The 25,451-nt window shown below is 40.8% G+C and overlaps 1 protein-coding gene and 1 long non-coding RNA gene across 5 annotated transcripts in view; both read right to left on the bottom strand.

The window, feature by feature from the left end:
• Positions 1 to 737: 737 nt before the first annotated feature.
• LOC146649634 (uncharacterized) lies at positions 738 to 3,722 on the bottom strand. Of its 2 annotated transcripts, XR_014908219.1 has the most exons (4): positions 3,430 to 3,722; positions 2,916 to 3,021; positions 2,274 to 2,430; positions 738 to 2,038 (listed from the first exon to the last, which is right to left on the bottom strand). It is a non-coding gene; the product is annotated as an uncharacterized LOC146649634 (long non-coding RNA). The 2 variants fall into 2 exon arrangements; XR_014908218.1 differs by having other exon boundaries at positions 2,916 to 3,722.
• Positions 3,723 to 6,198: 2,476 nt separating this feature from the next.
• Positions 6,199 to 25,451, bottom strand: part of cpm (carboxypeptidase M) — a 32,938-nt gene continuing 13,685 nt past the window's right edge. For 2 of the 3 annotated variants that reach the window (XM_085386807.1, XM_085386810.1), the window contains 7 exons: positions 20,467 to 20,639; positions 16,508 to 16,604; positions 16,330 to 16,435; positions 12,832 to 13,002; positions 10,306 to 10,458; positions 10,073 to 10,221; positions 6,199 to 9,812 (listed from right to left, as the gene is read on the bottom strand). In XM_085386807.1, the coding sequence (XP_085242933.1) occupies positions 9,543 to 9,812; positions 10,073 to 10,221; positions 10,306 to 10,458; positions 12,832 to 13,002; positions 16,330 to 16,435; positions 16,508 to 16,604; positions 20,467 to 20,639 (1,119 nt within the window). In that variant the 3' untranslated portion in view covers positions 6,199 to 9,542. The remainder of the gene's footprint in view (positions 9,813 to 10,072; positions 10,222 to 10,305; positions 10,459 to 12,831; positions 13,003 to 16,329; positions 16,436 to 16,507; positions 16,605 to 20,466; positions 20,640 to 25,451) is intronic. The other variant, XM_085386808.1, reaches the window with a different exon arrangement.

Raw genomic sequence — 25,451 nt, forward strand, 5'->3', positions numbered from 1 at the left:
CTCTCTTCCTCCTGCACTAAGAAATATTGACTCCCTCTCCGTATTTAAGACACAGCTCAAAACACATCTGTTTAAACTGGCTTATTCGCTTTAATGCTGATTTTATCTGTTTTCACGCTCTGTTTTGTAATTTTAACTTATTTTATGTATTTTATGACTACTGTTCCTTTTATTAATTTTGTTTTTTGTAAGGTGACATTGGGTTTCTGAAAGGCGCCCTCAAATAAAATGTATTATTATTATTATGTATTACCAGTAACCTTTCAGATAAAAAAAGTGAAGTCCTAATGGTTTCATAAATCTTCCTATTTATTTATTTATTTTTTCATATGAGCATCGGGGACAAGGCTGTCTTACAATTGTTGAGGTCACTAGCGTGCACCCTATTTCTTCCAGGATCACTCTTCATTTGTAGGTTTTAGTGAACTCCTACTACTGTGAAGTGGTTTTCATGGGACAAAGGCATTGTATTCCAAGATTTGGGAGATTGTAGAAATGAGCATTAATGCCCTTCTTGCCATCTTTACAGAAAAAAAGTGATCTGGAAGCTGTTAGGCTTACTTACAGCAGTAGCACTTTCTGCACCTGTATAAACTCCAGGACACATTTTCTAACAGTGTTTGTTGCTGAATGTGCTGCTGCTTAGAATTTTTTTGAGAGTTAATATTTTGGCTATGGTGTCTTGTTATAAAAAGTACCTGAGTAAAAGTGTTTTTAGCATGTGCTTCAAAGATAAATTTGACTGGGAAACCCAAAGCTCAATAGCCCGTATCAACAGAAATTCACTGCAGCCTGTGTAATATTTGATGCGTCATAATTTATTCCAGTCTATCTTGCAAATACATATTTGCGTTGCAATGTCATGCACAAACACACGCAACTATTAGATCCTTAAGATCAAACCTGTGTCCTCCTTTTGGTCCACTACAGTGTAGTAAGCCATCAAACGACCCTATTTGAAACTAAGAATATTACGTGAAATTGGTTGTTTGGCTAAAAATGGGCAAATGATGTCATTTGGTAAAAAAAAAAACAAAACCCCAAAACAACAAGCATAATTTTTATGTGTTGAGTTTAGAATAAAAGCAATTATACCTAAATTGCATGATTTAGCACTGTCAATAACAAGGAATTAAAAAATGTCATAATGCTTTTCAAGTAGCCAAAAGCTGAAAACAATCTAGACCCTTTCATTCCATTTGCATTAACACAGCAAAAATGGTAAAAAAAAAAAAAAAAAGAAAAGAAAAAAAGAAGAAGAAGTGGCCACAAATGGCCAGGATAGAGCCCAGAGGGTTAATGTGTAAAATGTATAAAATATTACTGATTACAGGGTAATACATTAATGTTAATAGCAACTGTAAGCTTTTTATTTTGAAGTTACAATTATAAACAATGCTGTTACATTTACACTAAATTTTTTACTATAAGTATGGAAATGGAAACAAGTGAACAACATTTTATAATAAGTTTAATTGGAATTCTGTACACTAGAAAAAAAACCCCCACCAACACATAAAAAACACAAACAAACAGCCAGTGCCTTCATCTGTCTGTTAAACGTCAAACATCGCATTGACCTGTATTCCCTGGTCGTCAGCTCATGCTTTTAAAAAGAGCTCCATGACCTCTGCAAACTGAAAAACAAAGAGGAAGATGTCCCTCTACACAAAAACACTGCAGATGACAGGCCAGGCAAACATCTACTGTATTGATCTGTTTGAATGTCTCCTCATCGTGTGAGCCTTGAATTCTTTTTTTTAAAGAAGACTAAGACCACAGTGAGGGCATTTCATTTTCATGGACTTTCCACAAGCCACAGTTCCATTTAGCACAGAGGGTAGAACACATGAATGCTCTACCGAAGATTCAGAAAATGGTTTAGATGCTGGAGACAAGACAACGAGAGGGAGATGGGGCTCCACGGAGAGTTCAGTGGGGAGCAGGCCTGAATGCTGACATGACAATAAATGCCTCATGCTGTATGACCGTCATGTTACAGACAGGGCAGTGAAAGTGAACTGGCATATCATTTTGTCTGTAAGAGAGAAAAAAGAAGAAAAAAAACGACATATAATTTAAATGTAGTTGTACAGAATGCAATCAGTTTATCTCACAATCAGTTTGTACATATTAACAAAAACATCCAAGCCATCCTCATAATGAAAGCAAAATGGTGTGGATCACAAGAGCGGTCAAGAAATGTGGTGAACAGGAAAATTTATATTCATATTTATAACTTTAACTATGAGGTATATTTAATACCAACATACCTTTGAAAGGCAAAGCATTTTTAATGTGTCCACTTATATGCTCCTTAATCTTTGCCCTGACAGTAGGGCTGACAGTGGGCAGAGAGGGCAGTGAAAAACATGTTGTGCATTCCTGCAATTCTGGCTTGGAGGCAGAATTCCAAATTGATATGTGCATCTAAAACAGAGAGAAAAACAGATAAACACCATATACACATTTAAGTTCAGGTTTTAGCAGAAATAACACGTTACAGTTAGCATGTAAGAGATTTTGGGAGAAAATTCTTTACAAAAACATAATTTACAAGACACTTTTATTTGTGACATATGTATCTATTGACATATAACAGACAATTTAACAAAGGCTTACTAAAATCTGGGCAATAAAAAAGCAGAACAGAATGGAATGGAAAATATTAGTATTTATAAATATATAAATCTCTTTGTGACAAACTTTACAATGTTGATGCAGGTGGAATGAGAGACATGAATAAAGTGCAATATGCAGTAAATGGAACAATGTGCATTGATGTTACAGACAGTGAAAAGTAGTGAAGTGAATTTGTTCAATAACAAGCAAAAAACAAATATGCTTGAAATTGATCACTAAATGCTAACCAGAGGTGTCAAAAGTACACACATTCCTTACTAAAGTTTAGATACCTCGTGTCAGCTATGAAATTAGTCATCGATGATTTTGACAGTCGTAGCCAGCAGGCAGCCCGTCAGCACAGTTCTTGCAGCTTTACTTTGATTTCTCCTTCAGCAGCTTAAAGCGATACAAATTCAACACAAAGAAATTTCACTTAATGTGAAAGAAGATCTGAGTGAACAGAGGTCCCGTCTCCACAAATATCATCACAGACAAAAACATAAATCATAAAACAAGAGGCTTCAGAAGTTGCTTGGAAATCATCACATTTCTAAGTTTTCTGCTGCTGGGGTCCACAGACAGCTGTCTATGCATGGGCGGATACACTGCAGGCTAATTTTGGCTAATTCAGCATATTTTAGTTTCAAAGAAGTAGCAGCAGAGCAGGAGAAGTTACTCCTGAATGTTCGTTTCATCTTTCAACCTAAAATATAGGTCAGATAAACCAGTGTGTTCACCAAGTTTAATGTTTTCTTTTTTTTATGTTTCAGTAAACTGTGTTCAAATATAGACGGCTAAACTCACCTGTGCCAGAGACGCCATATTGCTCCTCACCTGCCCACGCCCACCCTGTAGTTTTAATTAAAGCAGATTAAAAGAAGACTTTTGTTGAGTGGATTAAACTGAACATTTTTTGAACCAAAAATGAAGAAATGGACCTGAAATGTCTGAAATATTTAAATACATTTTAAAATTGTAACCACATAGTTAAACTTTTCTTAACTAAGTTAAATTATCATGCAGTTAAGTAAAATATAATTCTAAAATTATGTAATTTTATTTTTATTTTATTAGGCAATTTACATCAAAGTATTACCTCTTCTAACTATACAATAATAATAATAATTATATCTTTTAATTTTGTAATGAGGGCAACGTGATTTAAAATATATTAACCTTCTGTGTAGGGCTGGGCGATATGGCCTAAAATCAGGGCTGGACTGGGACAAATAATCGGCCCGGGCATTTTGACAAGAGACCGGCCCACCAAAAATGTGACGCCATTCAGGGGTAAAACCGCAAAGGATTCTGGGAACTTGTGGCAAGAGGCTTTCAATTGAACTCGGTTACACAGCGATAAAAAGAAACACAAAAAATAGCCGGTGTTGTGCCAAAAAGTGATTGTCTGCCAAAAACTGATTTCCGGTATTTGCCAAAAACTGATTGCTTGTATTTAAATTGCTATAAGTAACTTGTTGGGCTATAATATGTGAAACATATGTCAAATGCATCCCTCATGGATGACATAAAGTCATCTCTCCATCTCCATCTCTCTCTCCTGCTCTTTTATTTCTCTCTCTTGCTCCATCTCTCTCTGCTGCTCTTCTGTCTCCTCTGTCACAGACTTCTCCACTTTTGATGATAAATCAGCCTGGTGCAACATGTAAGGATTGGCACAATTAGTTAAGATTTTGAGGAGTTTGAGAAACTAACCTTAAGCATAAAATAAAATTTACTATCAGTAACTTCATAGCACCCGCCCAGCAGTATATAAACATCGTCATGCTAGCTAGTATGCAGTACCAGTTATTCTAAGCGACTGTAAAAAGTCAGCACAACGAAAACAAACTACAACTAAACTTGGTTTATATCTGACACAGATAGACAGCAGGTCATAACTTCTGCCACTATGACCGGCGGCTGCCTCGGGTCTCTCCTCCTCTTGCCTCCCCTTTCCCTTATCCACCTGCTGGTCCACCACTTGCTGATGTTGCTAAATCTGTGGAAGCTATGCCATAGCTACCACCAAACACTTCAGTTATTTTTACACATTTGGCAGCGTCTGCCTGAAGGGCTTGTTTCTTTTTGGCCCTAATTTTTTCTGCACCTCCTTTCCTTTTTTTGTTCTCCATTTTCTTTAGTTCGTCTATAAGATTGCTAAACAAGGGGGAGGGTGCATCCGACCTCCTCGGCTGTAATTGGTCCAGCCCAGAGTCGATCATGAGCAATTGGCCAATCCAACACCTTTCATTATTTATACCCTTCCAAAAAAAAAAAAAAAAAAAAAAAAAAAATCGATCAGCCCATAAAAACAAAAAATCGCCAGAGGCCCACCGGGTATGCCCGATGGCCAGTCCAGCTATGCCTAAAATTCATATCGCGATATAATTTGAAGCACGTGCGGTAACGATATATATCACGATATATTCTTTTCTTCTGTATAACGTATTTTCCACACTATAAGGCACACTTAAAATCCTTTAATTTCCTCAAAAATTGAGAGTGTGCCTTATGTATGACTTCTGGTTGTGCTTACTGATCTCGAACTGATTTTGGCGTGCAGAAATCTGTTAAAAAATGTTTTAGTACAACTTTGGTAAGCCGCACTGCTTGATGGATTGTCAGAGCATTACGGCTGCTGTAGTGAGGAGCTTCGCGGAGTAATCTGGGTCCAAAACTCCGTCCACATCAGGTCCCAAAGTCAAACGAACACTGAGAGTTAAAAACGGTCTAAATTCTTTCATCTTTAATTAAATCATTGCTTTATCAGGTGTAACAATTAAGTTTTACATCCATGAAAACAGAATTTTTTAAATTTAACAGGAAGTTAGCTCGCTAATTTACACCTAAACATTTCATACCATGTTCTGAAAGAGATTTTTGAAACTAATTAAAACGTACAGCTCTGCTACCACTTTCAACATAAATGAAGACAGAAAACTAAACAGCAGTGGCGTTTGTAGGTTTACTGAAGTTGGACTACCTGGTATATAATGTTGTGCTACGTGATTGCTAGCGACACAGCTATGTTAGCATAACATTGGCACAGTGAAGCTGGAAACTTTTTTTCCACTCGATAAAAGTTAACGTGAGGGATTCTGGTGGTCAGGGACAAATGCAATCGCATAGCAGGATGCTATACACGGGGCAAACTTCAGTCAGGAGAACAACTAAGATTATTCATCCACAATACGAGGTTAGTTATTAATATACTACAACGACATGGAAATAGAACAGCTGCGAGAGAATTCAACATTAATGAATCAATGTTACGGAAGTGGAGGAAGAGCAGGTTTTGGCTTTCCTCATATTTCAAAAGTGCTTCATCTCTTTGCTATGACTGTCGCCCGGCATAATTTGCAGATGATAATGGTTTTAGCCGCTGCAATGCTTTCGACCAAAACAGGCGCAGCTTGATGACATCATCAACATGCGCTATCGCGATAGAGTCAAAATCTCTATCGTTGGCCAAATTTATATCGTTTCTATCGTATATCGCTTATATCGCCCACCCCTACTTCTGTGTTAAAAAAACTTTAATAATCTCAAATGTTTTATATTTCAGTCTTACAGTTTTCATAAAATCATTAAAATATTTATTTAAGTTTATTTATTATCCACTTCCTGGCTTCCATACAGATTAAAAAAAAAAGCCACACAAGAGAACGAAGATGATAAGAATAAAACTAGCAGATGACGTAAAAACCATTTCCATCAAGAACAAGTTTGAACAAGTTTGCTTCAGGTCGGCTTTGAGACAGAATTTACTTTTTAATTTTATTGAAACAGAAGAAAAAAAAAAAGTGACCGAAGCCTGCAGTCACAACACTCCCAACATGGCACAGAGGACTGTTATAAAGCATGTTTAATATAAAACAGTACAAAAGTGAGAAAAAAGAAGACATTTGGCAGGAATAATGTTTAAATCTGGGGGAAAAAAAACTTGCAGAAGGATACTGAGTTTGTGTCCTGAGGGTGGGTACAAGGACTCGGAGCTGCTCTGTGTGGAGTTTAAATCGATTTACAGTCTTTGTTGTGTCACAGACTGTATATAAATATATAAATTTAAACGGTGTACAGATACTGTATGTGCTGAGGCTGATGGTTCAGGTTTAAATCCTGGGGTTTTAGATAGAACTCTGGGTCCCAACCTTCTAATATTTATATTAGAAAGCAACATAATTTGGTTGCTTTAGGGATACAAACAGGAAGTGTAATGTTTGGGCTAAAGTCTGAGCCATGTTATGCTGTATTTTTTGAAATTTGGGCCATCAAAAATGTGCCAAATTAGCTTTTAACACTTCCTGTTTGCAGTGCTGTCATGGCTGTGAGCACAAGTATCTCGGGTTTACTCTGATCCAGAAGAAAATCTAAAATGTGGATTATTTTAAGGCAAATTCTGCATTTATAAGGAGTATCGTTTTTTCTTTCATTTGCTAGAGGATTTCTTCATTTTTGCTTACTGTGTGTTATGAGTCGGAGAAGGACAGCTTTATGGAAGCAGTGCTGCAAATATAATCGCCAACTGTGTCACTGAGCAGCCAAATCAGCATCACTAACCTCCTGTTGGTTTTCAAAGAGGACAACTGTTATAAGTCTTTATGTCTTTATGTAAAATAAACCTCATCATAACTGACACAGTAAGAGAATTTGAAGTTGACAGATTTGCTGCGCATTGGCTCCACCAGGTGGTGCTTTTGAATTGTTTGCACTTCAGGTTATACTTTGTACTTCGTCCACCTAACTCTTCATCTAATCTCTTAATCTAATATTAAAACAAATAAATAAATTAAATAATACACGATAAATAAAAGAAATAAAGAGGCCAGTGGAATAAGCATAAAACTAATAGAATTGAATTTGAATTGTTTTACATATATTATAAATCATCTTGTGACATCTTAATTTTGCTTTGGTAACAATGAATGGAATAAGCAGAAAAAAATGAAAACAGCCTGACCATCTGAGTAATGCGCAGCGTCACTGGAAACACTTCAGCACACAAAATCATCATTTCCACACTGCCATGTCCTGAACACTGCCCCCTTTCTAAAAACAGCATTTAGTCCCTGCAAGTGCTAATTTTAAAGTGCCCCTGCACCTCCTCGTATATAAAATTACAGTCACATACAAAATAAAAATCACATCTTACCAGAGAGGTTGAATCCTCCTGCTTTGTTCTGCTGTGTAAATGTTAATTGTTAAAAAAAAACAACCCAGAAAGCTGCCATTTGAATAAATCTACATTTAAAAGCTGTTTATTCCTGTTGAAGTGCAGGAAATATTTTTTGCTACTCTGTCTTCTTTTCAAAATCTTAATAAAAACACCCATTTCTCTTTAATCCCATCTCACTGAACAATTAGCCTTCATAAGATTTTTTTTTACTATTTTCTCAATTATTATTAAGGCAATAAAAAAGATACTTACAGATATTTATTACTCGTTTAAAACATCCTTGAGGTGTGAAAACTGTGTAAATCTGTGCAAGTGCTTGCTTTGATATGAACAACAACATATGAACTGAAAGCTCAGCTGCATTACTCAAAGTAAGGCAACCGAAAGTATAAAACTGAAGAAACTATTGTGCCTTGTTAGCTGCATTTTAGAATCTTCCAAGATGAACCATAAACTGTTCCAAAAGGTCTAGTTATTTTTTATATTAAATGTGAAATGATTGTGTTTTTAATGACCAAGCTAAGTCAGCTATCTGAGGGGCGCATTCACTTCTGGCTAGACAGTTAGCTATTAGCTTTTAGGGTTGTAACAGTGGTGCAAACAGAGATGTTACTAATGGCATGGTGGTTAAAGTGCCAGTTAGCCATGAAATTGTTATTTTGGGATTTTTCATATATTAAATTTCCATATACCTGAAAGCTGTAGTCAATCTGATATGCCTTGAACAGTACTTCACGATATCTACAAAAGCACTGAAAAGGAAAACACAAATAACAGTCAGCACTTTGAAACATAGCTTAGCACCCATATTCAAGTTTTGTGTGACATTTTTGATATGTGGTGTTTTTAGGGTTGAGTGAATAAGGCCTGTGTAAAGAGGTTTATGCTGCTGCACCAAAAACCTCCTTACAATTGCATTGGTCTTCCATAGCTTGCGTGAAAGATGACAATTTGTCTGCAAACAATTGCCAACTACTCTGTGAGCAAACTGTTAACAATGTGACACACACTTGGTAGTTGCTGAATGTTTGCAGACCATTTGGTGTCCTCCATGAAAAATACAGGTGACCATGTCAAATACAAATCAAAGCAATATCAAGGAGAGTTTTTTTTATACAGCCCTCTTTTTGGAACCAATGTGACTGCCAGCAACATGCAGAAACTGCTTGCCAGCCAATCATGGAATACACATTTTCCCTTTGCGTACAATAGCAGACAAGTTATGTGCGTATAATGCACGTGAATAGCTAAGTGATGATTCATGCCATTGTACACTTTGTAAGGAAAAGCTATGTATAATAAGGGGCCTTGAGGCACCACCCATTAGTGATCTTAACAAAGCAGCCATTTGGGTTGTTTGGGTCTTTGGTTAAAATTTGTGCTAGCATATAACATAAAGGCTCATATAAGTTTTTAACTTCTAGTCTGGTCCTCATTCTACTGCTACATGTGAAAATGTCTTTTGCAAATGTTTCCTGTTATCCATATCAGAAGTATGTAACTTCTATGCTTATGAACCTGGGTGCTCCACTTTAGCTCTGACCATCACAGTATTCTCCACTAAATTTCATCTCATGGTTTCATGGTCTCAGATTTGTTTGGGGCAACAAAGCTTGCAGGAATTGTCAAACTCCTGCTCCATGTGTCTCCTCAGAAGGCTGCAGTTGACATTGTGTCACAGTTTTGATGTACGTGTTTGGTTTGATGTCGATAGGAACTGAACCTGGCTGGCAATTTCACTTCAGTCGATCAGGGATCGCAGCACTGCCGCCATGCTGAGCCCTATAGCCAGGCTGCTCCACGTGGGCCTGTTCATGGCTCCGCCCGCCTTCTGTTGTAAAGTGTAGTTACAGGTAGGGGTGGCATCAGTTTGGGTAGTGCTACCCACAGTCCGTCTAGTCGTTCGGGCTATGCGTCGTAACAGGAAGTCGTGTTTAAGGGCAGAGTATTGATCCGGACCATACGGGACACTGAGAGTCTTTGTCAAAACCTCGTGACCTGGATATGTTACCTACAATAAAAGATATGGGAGAGCAGGACATACATTATGCATGCTTCCTTGGCAATATCATTAGAAACACAGTATACATTTTCATTGCTATGCAGATGATACCCAGCTTTATTTATGTATGCCCAACCTTAAGTACACCCTGCTTTATTGTGTTTTTAGTTTTTACTCTAACATGACCATAACTCACAAAACAAACATCATGTGGCAGTGAATGTTTATTTAGGTTGAAGAATAAGCTGCACTGGGCTGTAAAGTCTTACTGTGAATGTGTAGTTCCCAGGTAGCAGCAGACGGTAGTATTCCCCATGTTGATTGGTTCTGAATGGACATATATTCCTGCGACCTCTGACCTCCACCACTGCGTTCTCCACTGGCTCGCCTGAACCATCAAACACTTGACCTTTGACACCTGAACACCACATACCAGGTTATTATCAAGTACTGATACTGCTTCAATAGAGACAGGTGGACTCAAAGACAGAGACATACTGACCCAGGTGGACTTGCTGGACGTAGGCCAGCAGAGCCTTTTTATTGTCGTTCCACAAAGCAGGAAGCTCTCTGGCTGGAGGATACTTGCAGCAGGACAGTTCCAGAGTGATCTCCAAACACTGCCCCCACACATAGTTGTAATCCTGCATCCCACCTGATGCACACATTCAAACACATTCAGGTCCACACTGATGCTGAGACTAAGCTGCAGCAGCACAGATGGTCAGATGTTACTCTTACAAATATTTCACTGACCATTTTAAACATCAGTTAATACGTTTGGTCCATGAACTGTCAGAAGATTAAGGAAATTCAAAATCTTTTTAAATGTGATTCTAAAAGGCATTTGATCTTTATGTCTTAATTTTGAGTAACCTCAGATAAGCTGTCTATTGGAGTAGTCCTGATTGAATAACCAGGTTTTCATGACTGTAAAACAGGATCCCTGTCGGTTTCTAATGAATGTGCACAACAAGAGTCAAATCTCCATTGTGACCATCAAATGAACCCCTCGAGCCGTGCACAGTTCCCACATACGTGATAAGGTTACTGCGATCAGGTTTCTGCAGGATGACACCAGAGCGGGCTGCACGGGCGCTGAGCGCTCAGCAGCTCCTCATCGAGTTTCTGTCGTTAGAAACTCTCTCCAAATATGAGGAGATTATTTTTCAATGAAGATTATGTTTGAAAAATCGCAGGAAGTTCTTTTTTAGTTGTGAGAGATGCATTCTGGGTTGTTCCTAGTCTTAAAGCTGCTTAGCTAGGGGATTTTTCTTTTATTATATGGTGACTCGGCGTATTTGTTTGGTCTTGTTTAACCTGCAGTAGTTTCCAAAGGTTCTGGTAACGAGTTTCAAATTCATGACAATTAAAGAAAAAAAAAGTTTCTCTACTGCTGAAATTAAGCATGAAGTTTGTCACAGATTAAGAGCTCAAAAACAGTCTACCAAAAGTTTCATGTGAGGCAATATATGAGTTTATCCAAGATTTAAGAGGATTTATTTTAGAAGTGATTCTTTATGTGTCACTCAGAGATGTTAATGCCAGGGACTTTCTTCTCCTTTGAGGTATTAGAAAATTTTAGGGAAGCTAAAGTGATGAGTGTAAGAGTATTTCCTGTCCTGTAGTTTTGCTGGGATGCTTGTCCTCCACTTTCACAATAAACCTCACATTCCCACTATCTTGGAATATTTTTACAGCTTACACTGTAAAAATATTCCAAGATAGCATTTAAAGTTGAAATTCACCCAACTTTCCAAGCAACACAAGCAATGAATGTCTTGCTTTATTAAAACAGGAAAAAAGCTGCTTTGCTCAGGTTTTCAGTTTGATCAAACAACTGCAATAGAAAATTAAAGAAATTGGCTATTATTTCTTTTCAAGATAACTCAAAGAGTGAAGTTGGAGAACCTGTAAAAGCTTTGTACAGTCATGACTTTTTGCACTGTGAAAAAACAAGTGCACTCTGTGATTCAGCAGCTTGTAAAGCTGTTTTGTGGCAAAAGTTTGAAGTAATGGTTCTCTGTATGACTTTATCAGACTCTGTCATTACTATAGATACATTTTGGTCCACACTTCTTTACAGCGTTGCTTAGGTTCATTCATTTGCAGCCTTCATGTGTGCATAGGTCTTTGAAGGCCCCACCACAGCACCTGAGTCAAGCTGAGGTCTGGACTTTGACTGGACCATTGCAGCACTTTGATTATTATCATTATTATCATTATTTTTTTGTCATTCTGATTGGAGATTTGCTGCTGTTCTTTGGATAATTATCCTGTTGATCCAATTTGGGGAAAAGTTGATGGTCGAGTCAGTGACTGCAAGGTGCCCAAACCATCATTCTTCCACCACTGCGCTGACAGCTGGTATGAGGTGTTCGGTTTGTGCATCATGGATAAACATTTCCACTTTGTTACAGTCTTGTGTCTTGTTCAGATGATACTTTCCAAACTTTAACCTTTATCATGCTAACTGAGGCCTGTAGGATCTGAGATGGCGTGGGTGGGTTTTACACGGTCTTAACTTCTTTACTTCTGAGAGGAATTAAAGAGTAAATACAAAAATATGGGGTAAATCTGATCAGACGTCCACTTCTGGGGAGAATGTGGTACTGAATTAACACAAACCTGAATTTTCCAGACCTGCAACCTGCAAAAACTTTAGCTCTTTGGTGCTTATTCGCAGATGATCAGGTAATAAAGTCGATTTGATTATCAGCACCTGGCTGCTACTTACAGTAATAATTCCTATTGGCGCAGTGAGGATGCACTTAATTTTTCACAGGACTGCACTTCAATATAAATAAATCATGGAGCAAAGGTAGTAGTGGTTATTGTAGTGGTTTTTCTACAATGCTAATCAGAAGCTAATCTTCTGTATGTTCTCTATAGTATCACAAATCCCTGTGTGATCATTTTGCTATCCTTCTCTAAACACTTCAGTAGTAAATGAACTATTTGACAGAACCAGATGAACGTTTCCTGTTTCCAGTCTCTCTGTAAGCTAAGCTTAGCCAAACTCACTGACCTTCCAGACGATACCACTGGAATCCGTTGGTGATGCCCTCCAGGAACGGCCTGCTGTCCATACAGAAGTTACCTCGGTACATGGAGGCGTGATTGTGGGAGTACTCCTTAGCCAGGTGAACAAACACGTCATTATCAGGAGTGATGCTAGCCCCGCCCACCAGTTCACTACCTGTTTAAATGATGAGAGCAAAAGCCTGTGATTGGTGGTGATTATTTGAGCTTTAGAATTATTTTGTTTCCAGTAGCACTTCCTGTTGCCTTTTCCTGAAGTTTTCCCCAAGTTTTTCTGTGTGTGAGTTTGCAGGCTGGTAAAGTTAAGGCAGTAACTCTGACTAAATGTTTTTAATCGAATAAGATAAGATAAGATAAGATAACCTTTATTAGTCCCACACGTGGGAAATTTGTTTTGTCACAGCAGGAAGTGGACAGTGCAAAAGTTATGAGGCAAAAATTAGAATACAATAAGAATAAATACAGTACACAACTGTACAGAATAGAATAAAATAAAATAAAATACTATATACAGTAGAATAAAATAAAATAAATATACAATAAGATAAAAATAGAATACAAATACAAATACTATATACAACTGAGTAAAATACAACGATGACAGAAAGGATTATTGCACTTAGTGTTATTGCACATGTGTGGATGTGTGTGCTTGATCAGTTAAAGTCTTTATTATGGAGTCTGACAGCAGTGGGGAGGAAAGACCTGCGAAATCTCTCCGTCCCACACCGTGGGTGCCGCAGTCTCCCACTGAAGGAGCTGCTCAGTGCTGTCACAGTCTGCTGCATGGGGTGGGAGACGTTGTCCAACAGGGATGACAGCTTAGCCGCCGTTCTCCTGTCACTCACCACCTCCACTGGGTCCAGAGGGCATCCTAGAACAGAGCTGGCCCTTCGGATCACCCTGTTCAGTCTCTTCCTGTCCCCAGCAGAGATGCTGCCGCCCCAGCAGACCACGCCATAAAAGATAGCAGAAGCCACAACAGAGTCATAGAATTTCTTCAGGAGTGGGCCCTCCACTCCAAACGACCTGAGTCTCCGCAGCAGGTACAGCCTGCTCTGCCCTTTCCTGTAGAGGGCGTCTGAGTTATGAGTCCAGTCCAGTCTATTGTTCAGATGAACACCAAGGTACCTGTAGCTGTCCACAGCCTCAATGTCCATACCTTGGATGTTCAGTGGTTGCAGTGGAGAATGCTTGTGCCTGCGGAAGTCTACCACCAGTTCCTTGGTTTTACTGGCGTTGATCTGGAGGTAGTTCAGCTGGCACCAGTCCACAAAGTCTTGAGTCAGTCCTCTGTACTCCTTGTCGTCCCCATCAGTGATGAGGCCGACTATTGCAGAGTCATCAGAGAACTTCTGCAGGAAGCACTGGGTGGAATTGTGGGAGAAGTCTGCAGTGTAGATGGTGAAGAGGAACGGAGCCAGAACCGTTCCCTGTGGGGCCCCCGTACTGCAGACGACCCTGTCCGACACACAGCCCTGAGTCCTCACATACTGTGGTCGGTCGGTGAGGTAGTCCAGGATCCAGGTAGTGAGGTGATGGTCCACTCCAGAGTTCACCAGCTTGTCCTTTAGAACCGAGGGAAGAATAGTGTTGAAGGCACTGGAGAAATCAAAGAACATGATTCTCACAGTGCTTCCAGCGGTCTCCAGGTGAGCGAGGGAACGATGTAGGAGGTGAATGACGGCATCATCCACGCCAATGCCAGGCTGGTAGGCAAACTGAAGTGGGTCCAGTGATGAGCTTATTAGGCGCCGAAGCTGAGCCAGGACCAACCGCTCCAGGGTCTTCATCAGGTGGGATGTCAGAGCCACCGGCCTGTAGCTGTTGAGGTCCTTGGGGCGTGAAGTCTTTGGCACTGGTACAACACAGGAGGTTTTCCAGAGCTGTGGGACTCTTCCCAACCTCAGGCTCAGGTTGAAGAGGTGCTCCATCACCCCACACAGTTGGTCCGCGCAGGACCTGACGACCCTCGAGCTGATACCATCTGGACCCGCTGCCTTCTTGCCATTAATCCTCCTCAGTTCCCTCCTAACCTGGGTGGTTGAGAGAGACAGGCTGGAGCCTTGTGTTGAGTGTGTATTGGATGCTGTTGTTGGGGGTGGGGGGGAGTGAGCAGGGTGAATAGAGGAGGTGTGAAGTGTCTGAGGTGGAACAGCAGCAGTGGGGGTGGGTGAGTCTGCAGCCGATGTTGCAGACTGCCTCATGGCTGAGTCAAATCTGTTGAAGAAATGATTCAGTTCATTTGCCCACCTCACATCCCTCCCAGGCAGAGAGTTCTGCTGTTTGTGGCCCGAGATGGTTCTGAGGCCTCTCCAGACTTCACCAACGTTGTTTTGTTGAAGCTGGTTCTCCATCTTCTGCCTGTAGCTCTCCTTCCCTTTCCTTATCAGTCCCCTCAGCTCTCTCTGCACCCTTTTCAACTCCTCTTTGTCTCTGGATTTGAAGGCCCTCCTCTTCTGCTTGAGGACGGTTTTAATTTCTGGGGTAATCCAAGGTTTGTTGTTGGAGAAACACCGTACAGTCCTGGTAGGTACAGTGTTATCCACACAGAAGTTTATATAGTCAGTAATGCATGTAGTAAGGCTGTCGATGTCCTCAGTTCTACTGAGCAGTTATAAATCTGATTATCTCGATTAACACACTTCCTTTTCTGCATTTTGAAGTCAAAACAACAAATTCAAACAATACAAATACAAAACAAACAGGCTTTAAGCCATAGCGTTATGTGTTCCCACATAAACATCTGAAGTACAGGACTTAAAGAGTTTTAGCCGTTCAAATAAGAGATTATGAGAAGCTAGATTTATTCAAACTCAAAATCTCTTTTCTTTCTTTTTCAGAACAAGAGAATTAGCTTTTTATGAGCCGCACATTTTTTTTCTGCAGCTTATCCGAGTCCTGAAAGTATCCTAGTGCCTAAAATACCTCAACTGACTCCTCCAACAGGTTTTTAAAGCTCAGGTGTTTTATTAGATTTTTATTATTATTATTTCAGATAAAGGGAGAATGGCAAACAAATATTTTATTTCATGCTGAAAACTGGTGTTTAATATTCCTGTGAATATACCTTCTGGTCTAAGCCTTCCCTAATGATTGAGCGCTCCCTTTCTCTGCATTTGTAGTTTCTTTCTTTCTGTCAGTACCGTGAGCCCGTGGCCATGAGGTAACAAACTGTTAAATTAATATCTTTTCTTATTATTATTCCAGCTCTATTATCTTTGAAAATTATAAATATTCCACATCTAGCACATGAAAGAAAGCTACGCTCTTCTGTAGAGGTGCACTCATCACACATTCTCTGTACTTGTATATTTGTCTGGTGGGTCTGAGGGCCTATTTCCTGCTTTGCACTTTCCATTTCACATACTGATATGAAGCAAATAAGAAGCTCCAAAAACATTCTACAAAGATCCACAAAAACACGACTGTGGGACTGTTGTGGACGACCAGCTAAAGTCAGACTGCTGGATCTGCCGCTTACCGCCATTGCTGTTGTCATAGGGGTAACTGGCCACCACAGCGCCTCCATGAAGGTTTGCAGAGAGAACAAAACTCTCCGTCCTCAACCAGCCAATCACTGCTTGGACCTGAAACACATGATAGCATCCTGATGACAGAGGAAACTTAAAAACGCTGTCTCGTTCCAAAGCAAAACCAACCTCAGCTTCCCTTCTCTCCTCAAAGAGCTGCTGACTTTGGAGACCAGCGAAAGCATCCGGGAAGTCCCTGTTCAGATCAATGCCGTTGCCGTTGTACCTGACGGAGAAAAACGGTCACATCACGCATGAAAATGCTGTTTTCATTTCTGTATCAGGTCAGAGCACACAGCCTTCTTGGGTGGACTTCCCCCCTTGCCTGCGCAATTACAGTGAAATCAGGAGGGGTGTGACTTCACCTCTTAGTGCTAATCATAGTTTACCTCTTATATTTCTTGTCTATTTAAAAAACAAACTTTGAAAACTTTTTAAAACTTACAGTAAATTATAAGTCATTTAGTGCTGCTAAGGCTCCCTTGAGCAAGGCACACGTGTTAAAAATAGTTTCCATGATACTCTGAGTGTGCAGGATGAGAGTGTCTCTATTTAAAGAGCAGCTGCTGAGACACAAAATGATTTCTGTGCACAGACAGGCTGCCATCAGTTCCCTGTTAATTACTGATGATAAGAGATCACAAATATCTTTTTCATTGCGATCAGGCTGTTCTTGTCACTGCCATCTTCTGCTGCTGTTTTCAGACATTTACAGAAGGATCTGATTTTGTCAAGTTTATTTGAACACTACACAAAGGAAATCCAAACTCACAAACATCCTGTGTTCTACTGGGATTTGTTATATTTCAGATCAGAGCGAGGGCCGTCGAGGGGATCTCGATCGCATGACCCAATGACATCACGAGTCATGATTGACCTCACAGGACTCTAACGGAACTCAGAGCACTGACTTATTTAGAATCACATTTCTCTCACATCACAATTTGTCATTGTGCTGTCCCTTATTTTCTGTCATATCAATGGTGGAAGTTCATATTAGACGGGGCGATCGTGTCTCAAGAGTTGGGCGTTCGTCTTGTAATCGGAAGGTTGCCGGTTCGAGCCCGGCTCCGACAGTCTCGGTTGTTGTGTCCTTGGGCAAGACACTTCACCCGTTGCCTACTGGTGGTGGTCAGAGGGCCCGGTGGCGCCAGTGTCTGGCAGCTCTGTCAGTGCGCCCCAGGGTGGCTGTGGCTACAATGTAGCTTCACCATCACCAGTGGGTGAATGACTGAATGTCGTGTAAAGCACTTTGGGGTCCATAGGGACTAAGTAAAGCGCTATACAAATACAGGCCATTTACCATGATAAGTCGGGGTTTGCATAATACTTTTTTTTTTCCTTTTGGCTCTGTATGATGTCGCATATTTATACTGAGGTTTGTGACAATAACTAGTTACTCTCGCCCGTCTTTCTCAAACCTAACTGCTTGCGGCCCCTCTCTAAACCTGTTTCTGCTTGAGGTTTCTTCCTGTTAAAAAAACGTTTTTCCTTCCCACTGTTGCCAAAGTAAGACAAATGTACAAATACATTATAGAGCCTCTAATTTGTCACTTAGCACTAATTAGCAGATATTAGCTGCTTTGTTTATATTGTTGATATTGCATCTGCACAGTTTAGTTTAGCTAGCATTAGTGATAGGTTAGCACTAAAACCCCAAATGGTCACTTCTCACAAAAACCAACATGGAAGCAACAAAAATGCCAAAGAGTCTGAAACCAGTCGGTGATGTCACTGTGGTCGTGCCGATCATTTATTTACTGACTATAGTTTCAGACCGTGGATGAGCGAAGTAGTTGCACTGAGGCTCAGTATGAGATAAATAAGGATTATTTTGATCTGTCAATCATGTAAAGCCGCTGTAGTGAAGTCCAAGAGTAGAAATATGTACCTTTTATCATAAAAGGCCTGCTCTGAGTGTCTTATGTCCAAATAATGATCCAATTCTTCTTTGAAATCTCAAAAGTGAACTTCTTCTCTCATCTACCTGAACTCTAGAAGAAAAGTAATTCATCCAATGGGACGACCCAAATCTTCTGGCACCTTTCTGTAGGAATTAGTGCCAGCATATTAAAACAAGACTTCACCATCTCATTTGTCATCTCACTCACTTTCATGTGCTTAAGTGAAATGTTTCCTTATAAGGTTTGGAAAGCAGTGACCCCAAAGAGACCACACACACACACACACACACACACACACACACACACGCACACACACACACACACACGCACACACACGGACTAAACCTATATGGGAGGCAAGTCCACATAATGAGACTGTTCCCACAAGCAGTTACTGCAGACATGAGTCTACTGTAAACAGAATATACGAAGACGACGAAACAATCATAATTAGATGCTTACAGAGTATAATTGTGTGTGCATGTGTGTGATATAGATCTACAGTGTGTGTGTGTGTTTCTCTTGCCAATCAAAGTATTTTGGGTGCAGCAATGTAGCTTAGGCTTTACAAAACAAACAAGCTGTGACTGCAAGATTATGTCTGTGTGTCAACTTGGCATTTAATCTCTCTCTCACACACACACACACACACACACACACACACACACACACACACACACACACACACACACACACACACACACACACATGCTAAATTATTCTTTGCAAAAGTTAAAGTGTGAGAAATATTTTCCAGCGTTCATGTTTTGTTATCAACGTGTTTATGCTAACAGTGGATCCCGTGAAGAGGGCTGCTGATGGTGCGTAGCCTCACTAATCCAAGTAACTTTACAGCCAGTCAGCTGTAACTAAGTGGTTTAAGTCAAGTACTGCCCTTAAGCATGTTCCTCACAAATTTGAGGAATGTAAACTTTTAATACTACTTCATAGTTATTAAATGCTGCATAAATTTGTAGGTTTGCCTCTAAAAATATGAAATAAGACAGCCTGTCATAAGTCACCATAGTCACGGGCTATTTCAGTTTGGAATCTGGCATTATTCGTTTGGACTACAAACCTAATCAACTGGAGATGGTGCAGGAAAACAACAGGATGTCCTGAAACACAGTGCACATCGTGGTGACAGGTGGTGTTCCTGCACTCAATGCTCCGCTGCTGATTGAGGAAGAAAACTGCAACTGCAGATCTGTTGATACCAGACTTGGAATGTCTCCATGTGTCTGTGGATGAGACGACTCCCGGCTGTGGAAGTGCATATAAAAACAGACTGCCTTTCAAGATACGCTGTTACAGCTTCCCAGAATCACAGTGACAGAAGATGGCCAGAGGCCAGGTCAGTCGCTGGGCAGCCTTTACTTTACAGGGGACAGTATTATATTTCCTACATATTCATTTTGTTTTGTGCAGTAAAAACAAGTGCAAGCTGTGCCTTTTAAAATCTGAAATCCATTTTAATATATCTGACATGATTTTGGGTGCAGTTATTTTTGTTTATGTGGCATTAATTTTACTGTCTAGTAAAATTCTAAAATTTTTAATATTAAACTTTTTTTTCTAACTTCAGTGATATTTCTTAATCTAAGCCCTTTTTAGCGTGCTGTCAGTACTTTAATTACAGAAGAGGATCTGTATACTTTGTCCAGCAATGCTTTTAGCCAGCAGCAATGTTTTTCCTGCAGCAGGCAGCGGCTTTCAGTTGTCGAGGCTCTAAAAAGCCACCGTACGTGACCTGCTGAGCAGCCAACAGCAGGGTACATCAAAGACGAGCAGGTGAACACAGCAGAGCATTTAGCAGCTACAGAAGCAGATATGTCCCTCAGGAGGGAGTCATGCATATTGCATGAGCATGCAGCAAATAAAGCTCTGAGTCCTCAACAACGGCTCATTTGTTCTCTTGTACAATTTCACTTCCTACTGTTTCACTTAAGAGGTTAGTTCATGCCTTTGAGTTCATCATTAGGGGTTTTTGCTAAAATACACACTGCACACAGAGAGCAACACAATCAACAGTGTTCAATCTCTCTTTTAGTTCTGTTTTTGGTCTCCACTTCCCAGTCAGGAAACGTCTGTTTGCCGTCTTAATGTTTTACTAGCTGCTGATGAGCACAGGGTGTGCCGCAGGTCTCTCAGAACTTAAAACAGAGGTAAAGCTGTTTGCGTTACCTGCCCTGGCTGTTGTAGCAGTCCTTGTCTGCTACGTCAAAGCCGTCTGGGTTCATCGTCGGCAGGATGTGGATGCGTGTGCTGTTCAGCAACCGCAAGGACCATGTTTCGTTGCTACGGTAACTGCGCACCAGCTCATCTATTAGTTGAAGGAGCAGCACTCGGCCAAGAACCTGAAAGCACACGAATACAAACACGCAGAAAGAAATTTAGGTAAAAACAAATGTTGTGATGGAATTTACGGCTTGTCCTCACACATAAGTCATAAGTGAACAGCACAAAGTTTAGATTATGCATTATGCAAGATTCATATTTAGGAAAATGGGTGAACAGATGTTAGTGCAGGTATGGTCAGCCAACTGTGAAGTAATCACTTCCACCTTCCGCCAATATAACATAATGTCTTTCCACCATAACGAAAGACATTATGTTATTCACCTCCCACATGCAGCTGGCCATTCCCATGGCTTATCGTAGAGCTAAAACACCCGTCAAGGTCAGTCCTCCTAAATACTCCACTGTGACTAACCTTTGACTAACACACGAAAAACATGACTACATATGAAAAAGAGTAGAAAAGATGATGTTTCCAGGGTTAATCTGAGTATCTGAATGGGTTAATGAGTAGAATAGAATAGAATAGAATAGAATAATCCTTTAATTGTCCCACAAGGGGAAATTTGGTTGTATCAGCAGCAAAAACACACATATACAAACAGAACAGAACACATTTTTTTTTACATATTTACATCATGGACAATAGTTACCAAAGCAGAGTACTGTACAGTTATTAAAAATAGAGTACAGATAAGTGGCAAACCCAGGTTGTAGTGTGCAAACAGAGCAGGATACTGAAAGATGTTTAAATAGTTAAGAATATTTAGAATAATTAGAAAAGTGCAGGTTGTGTATTGTACCTGTGCATTAAAAAGTAGACATGTAACTTCCAATAAGTTAGTGCATAGATAACCTGAGAAAAGTAATATGCAAGTTATAACAGTAGAAGTTGTTACAGCACTGATGTAAACATCTATGTTTGTTGGGAGCAGTTCTGATTGTACAGTCTGACAGCTGCAGGGAGGAAGGACCTGCGGAAACGCTCCTTCACGCACCGAGGATGCAGCAGTCTGTCACTGAAGGAGCTCTGCAGCTCAGCAACATTTAAATGCATAGGGTGGGAGGCTCTGTCCATCAGAGAAGTTATTTTGGCCAGAGTCCTTCTGTTTCCCACCACCTGCACTGGATCCAGGGTGGATCCCAGAACAGAGCTGGCCTTCTTAATGAGTTTATCCAACCTCTTCCTCTCAGCTGTCGATAAACTGCTGCTCCAACATACAACACTGTAAAAAATGACGGATACCACCACAGAGTCATAGAAGGTCTTTAAAAGCACTCCCTGGACTCCAAATGACCTCAGCCGCCTCAGCAGGTAGAGTCTACTCTGACCCTTCCTGTAAAGAGCATCAGTGTTGTGGCTCCAGCCCAGTTTATTATGAACGTCAAGTTTACGCCAAGTTTACGGCTGTCCAGGGTCCATTTTGGCTTAATGGATGGTTCGCAAAGTTTGCAGTGAAAACCGCAGTGAAGTCAATAAATATTCCAATCAGTTCAGCTTTCCTTTAGTGATATGTGTGGAAACTTTAAGTATTTCCAGGTGAGGACATTAAGTTTAGTTGCAAAATTGGAAATGTGCTTTCAGTATAGTGACAGCAGACTCAGTTAACGTGGATAACTACGGAGCCCCGCAGGGGACATGGGAGAAAAAAAAATTAAGACGGACTTTTGCGAGATCTCGCAAAACAAACTCAGGATCTCGCAAAACAAACTCGGGATCTCGCAAAAGTTTTAAAGTTTAAAAGTTTTAAACTGGTATCACATGGAAGTACACGCAGACACAGTCTAAGTTATTTTCAGTTGTTAGCTCTTCAATAATTATATAAATTTCTTTAACACGAAGAAATGTTTATTTTCATTGTTTAACAGCTTTAGTTATTTTTTTTTATTTAGAGTGGTTTATTTTTCCTAAACTTTACAGTGCATTGCTTTCACTTTATTAGGCTAAAAGTTTAACATTTAATTTCACTCCACCATTCTTTGTTTTCTGTGTGTTGACCTTGCATGTTCCTGCCTGAAGAAAACAGCGGGGGAGGAAGTGATGTCGTGAGTCAGCGAGGAATTGAAATGGAATCCAGGGACGAGTCACGATGAGGCATTTTTTCCGGATACAGGCGGCTTATTGGATGATGAAAAACATCTTTGTGAATGAATGAGAGCCTTGGGAGTGGGAATGACAGAAGGCTGGGAAAGGTGTGTATCCACATCATCTCACTCACACACACACACACACACACACACACACACACACACACACACACACACACACACACACACACACACACACACACACACACACACACGTCAGGACTAGCGCTGCCTCCAGCCATCATATTGCTTTCCTTCATCAAACTCCCTCCATCTTTTGTCTCTGTTGCGATCACACGAAAACACACATTTTTATTTTTGCATTTTTATACTGTGATTTATCTTTTTACTTTATATCAGCTGAACATCACTGACACCCTCTGTTAGGTTAGGCAACTGTTCCTTCATCAGGGTCGGCGTGGAGCCAGTTTTCAGTGCGGGCAATTTCATCCACCAACACTTTTTTCATGGTCGAAGAAATTCGATATCTACTGTTAGCTCTGGCTTTACTGTGTTTTGTACAATCAACATGTTCCTTATCAGTCTCTACGGCACCCCTAACTCGGGGATAATTGGCCTTGGAAGAGCTGCTCTTTGCTGCTCTTCTTTCTGTGCTAAATGGCGCTAAAAAGTCAGAAAGCAGAAACCATCACATAGCAGCTGCTGATTCAAGCACTCAGGAGGCCCAGGTCAGTCTCCACAGAGAGGAGGGGACGCCCTGCAGCTGTGACCAGCCACGCCTCAAACAGCAACTGTTGGTGCTATATAAATAAAACTGAACTGAACTGAACAACCAAATGGAAGAACGTCAGCAAGACCAAGGAGCTGGTGGTGGACTTCAGAAGGGGTCAGCACAGAGACTACAAGCCCATTATCATCAATGGAGCTCCAGTGGAGAGGGTGCAGTCCTTCAAGTATCTTGGTGTCCACATCTCCTCAGACCTGACATGGGCTGCCCACATTCAGGTCCAGACCAAAAAGGCTAGGCAGCGCCTGTATCACCTACGACAACTGAAGAAGTTCAGGGTCTCTCCAAAGATCCTCAGGATTTTCTATACAGGCGCTGTGGAGAGCATCCTCACACAGAACATGACATCGTGGTTCGGGAACAGCTGTGTGAAGGACCAAAAAGCTCTCCAGAGAGTGATCCGTACAGCAGAACGCTGCTGCAGGATTGCTCTCCCCCCGCTTCAGGACACCTACACCAGGAGATGCCGGACTAGAGCAGCGCAGATACTGAAGGACCCGTCCCATCCTGGCAACAAACTGTTCCAACTTCTGCAATCTGGTAGAAGGTTCCGCATCTTCCGGGCAAGGACAGAGAGACTCAAGAGGAGCTTCTATCCCCAAGCCATCCGTGCCCTAAACACACACACCCGCCCTCTCACATCATCTATAATTGACTGAGACAGGACTCTTCCAGACACTAAACCAAGGCACAATGTACATTTCAATTCCTTTAATTTTAAATATGTTTATATTGTCTATCCTGTAAAATAGTCAGATATCTATTCATATTAATGTACAGAATTCACCTGCTTGCTGCTACTACTGCACATTCACCCAGTGTATATACTATATGTGTATATATATATATATATATATATATATATATATACACGATGGATGGGTGGCAAACCTGGAGGATCTTGTGCCTGGCGGGACTGTCTATCGAGGACGCTGAGGATATTTACCTATTCGGAACCATGATAACAGGGTTCTTGCTGATCGGAGCTGGCTTGGCCCTGACTTATCGGAGAAATAAGAGAGCGGAACCAGCTGTTCAAACCCCCCCTAAGCTGACCGCTGGAATTGAAGCGATGGGACGAGGCGCGGCCTCCCACACTGAACGCAGCATGGTTAACACCTTGGAGACGCTTACAGCTGCCGTGAAGACTCAAACTAGTATTTAGTATTTATTTATTTATTGTCATTGTCAAGAACAATGAAATTGCGTTTGGGGCTTCCATACAACCCAAAAAAAAAAAAAAAAAAAAAAAAAAGAAGAAAATAATAAATACCCCTTAAAACCCAAGTGTACATATTTAACCCAGTGTGACTCCAATGCAATAAGACAATCCTTAGCAATAATGTTCGTAGAAATTCAGACAAAGACCTGAGAAACATGACAAAATACAACAATGCAACCCATTCAATATTATTGTACTGTGAGATATGATATCAGATATGATAGTTATCTATTTAAGAAAGAGGGGGGGGCAGGAGGGGGAAGAGAATAAAGATATGATGCACCAATGCAGACCAGTTCATTGCTATTAAGAAGTTGGATATGGTTATTGTCCGTGAGAGGGGGGCAGAGAGTTCAGGAACCTCACAGCCTGTGGATACAGGCTGTTGGCCAGTCTGGATGTTCTGGCCTGTATAGACCTGTACCTTCTCCCTGAGGGCAGCAGATGGAAAAGGTGGCGCGCAGGGTGATGTTGGTCCCGCAGGATACTGTGCACCCTCCTCAGACAGCGAGTGGGGAAGATATTACTGATCTCTGGCAGACTTGTTCCAATAATTCTGCCAGCTTCTTTCACCACCCGCTGGAGTGCTTGCTGATCGGCCTTGGTGCAGCTGGGGAACCACACTAGAAATCCATACGTCAGAACGCTGCTGATGGCACAGTTGTAGAAGTTCAACATCAGAGATCTGGGAATGTGTGCGCTCCGCAGTCTCCTCAGGTAGTAGAGGCGCTGTTGGGCCTTCCGTACAACTGAGGTGATATGGTTGCCCCAGGACAGGTCCTCGGTCACAGTTACCCCCAAGAATTTAAAACT

This window comes from Rhamphochromis longiceps, linkage group LG17 (assembly GCF_057381845.1).
Source record: "Rhamphochromis longiceps isolate RC_006_pf linkage group LG17, R_longiceps_female_GT1.1, whole genome shotgun sequence".
Lineage (NCBI taxonomy): Eukaryota > Metazoa > Chordata > Actinopteri > Cichliformes > Cichlidae > Rhamphochromis > Rhamphochromis longiceps.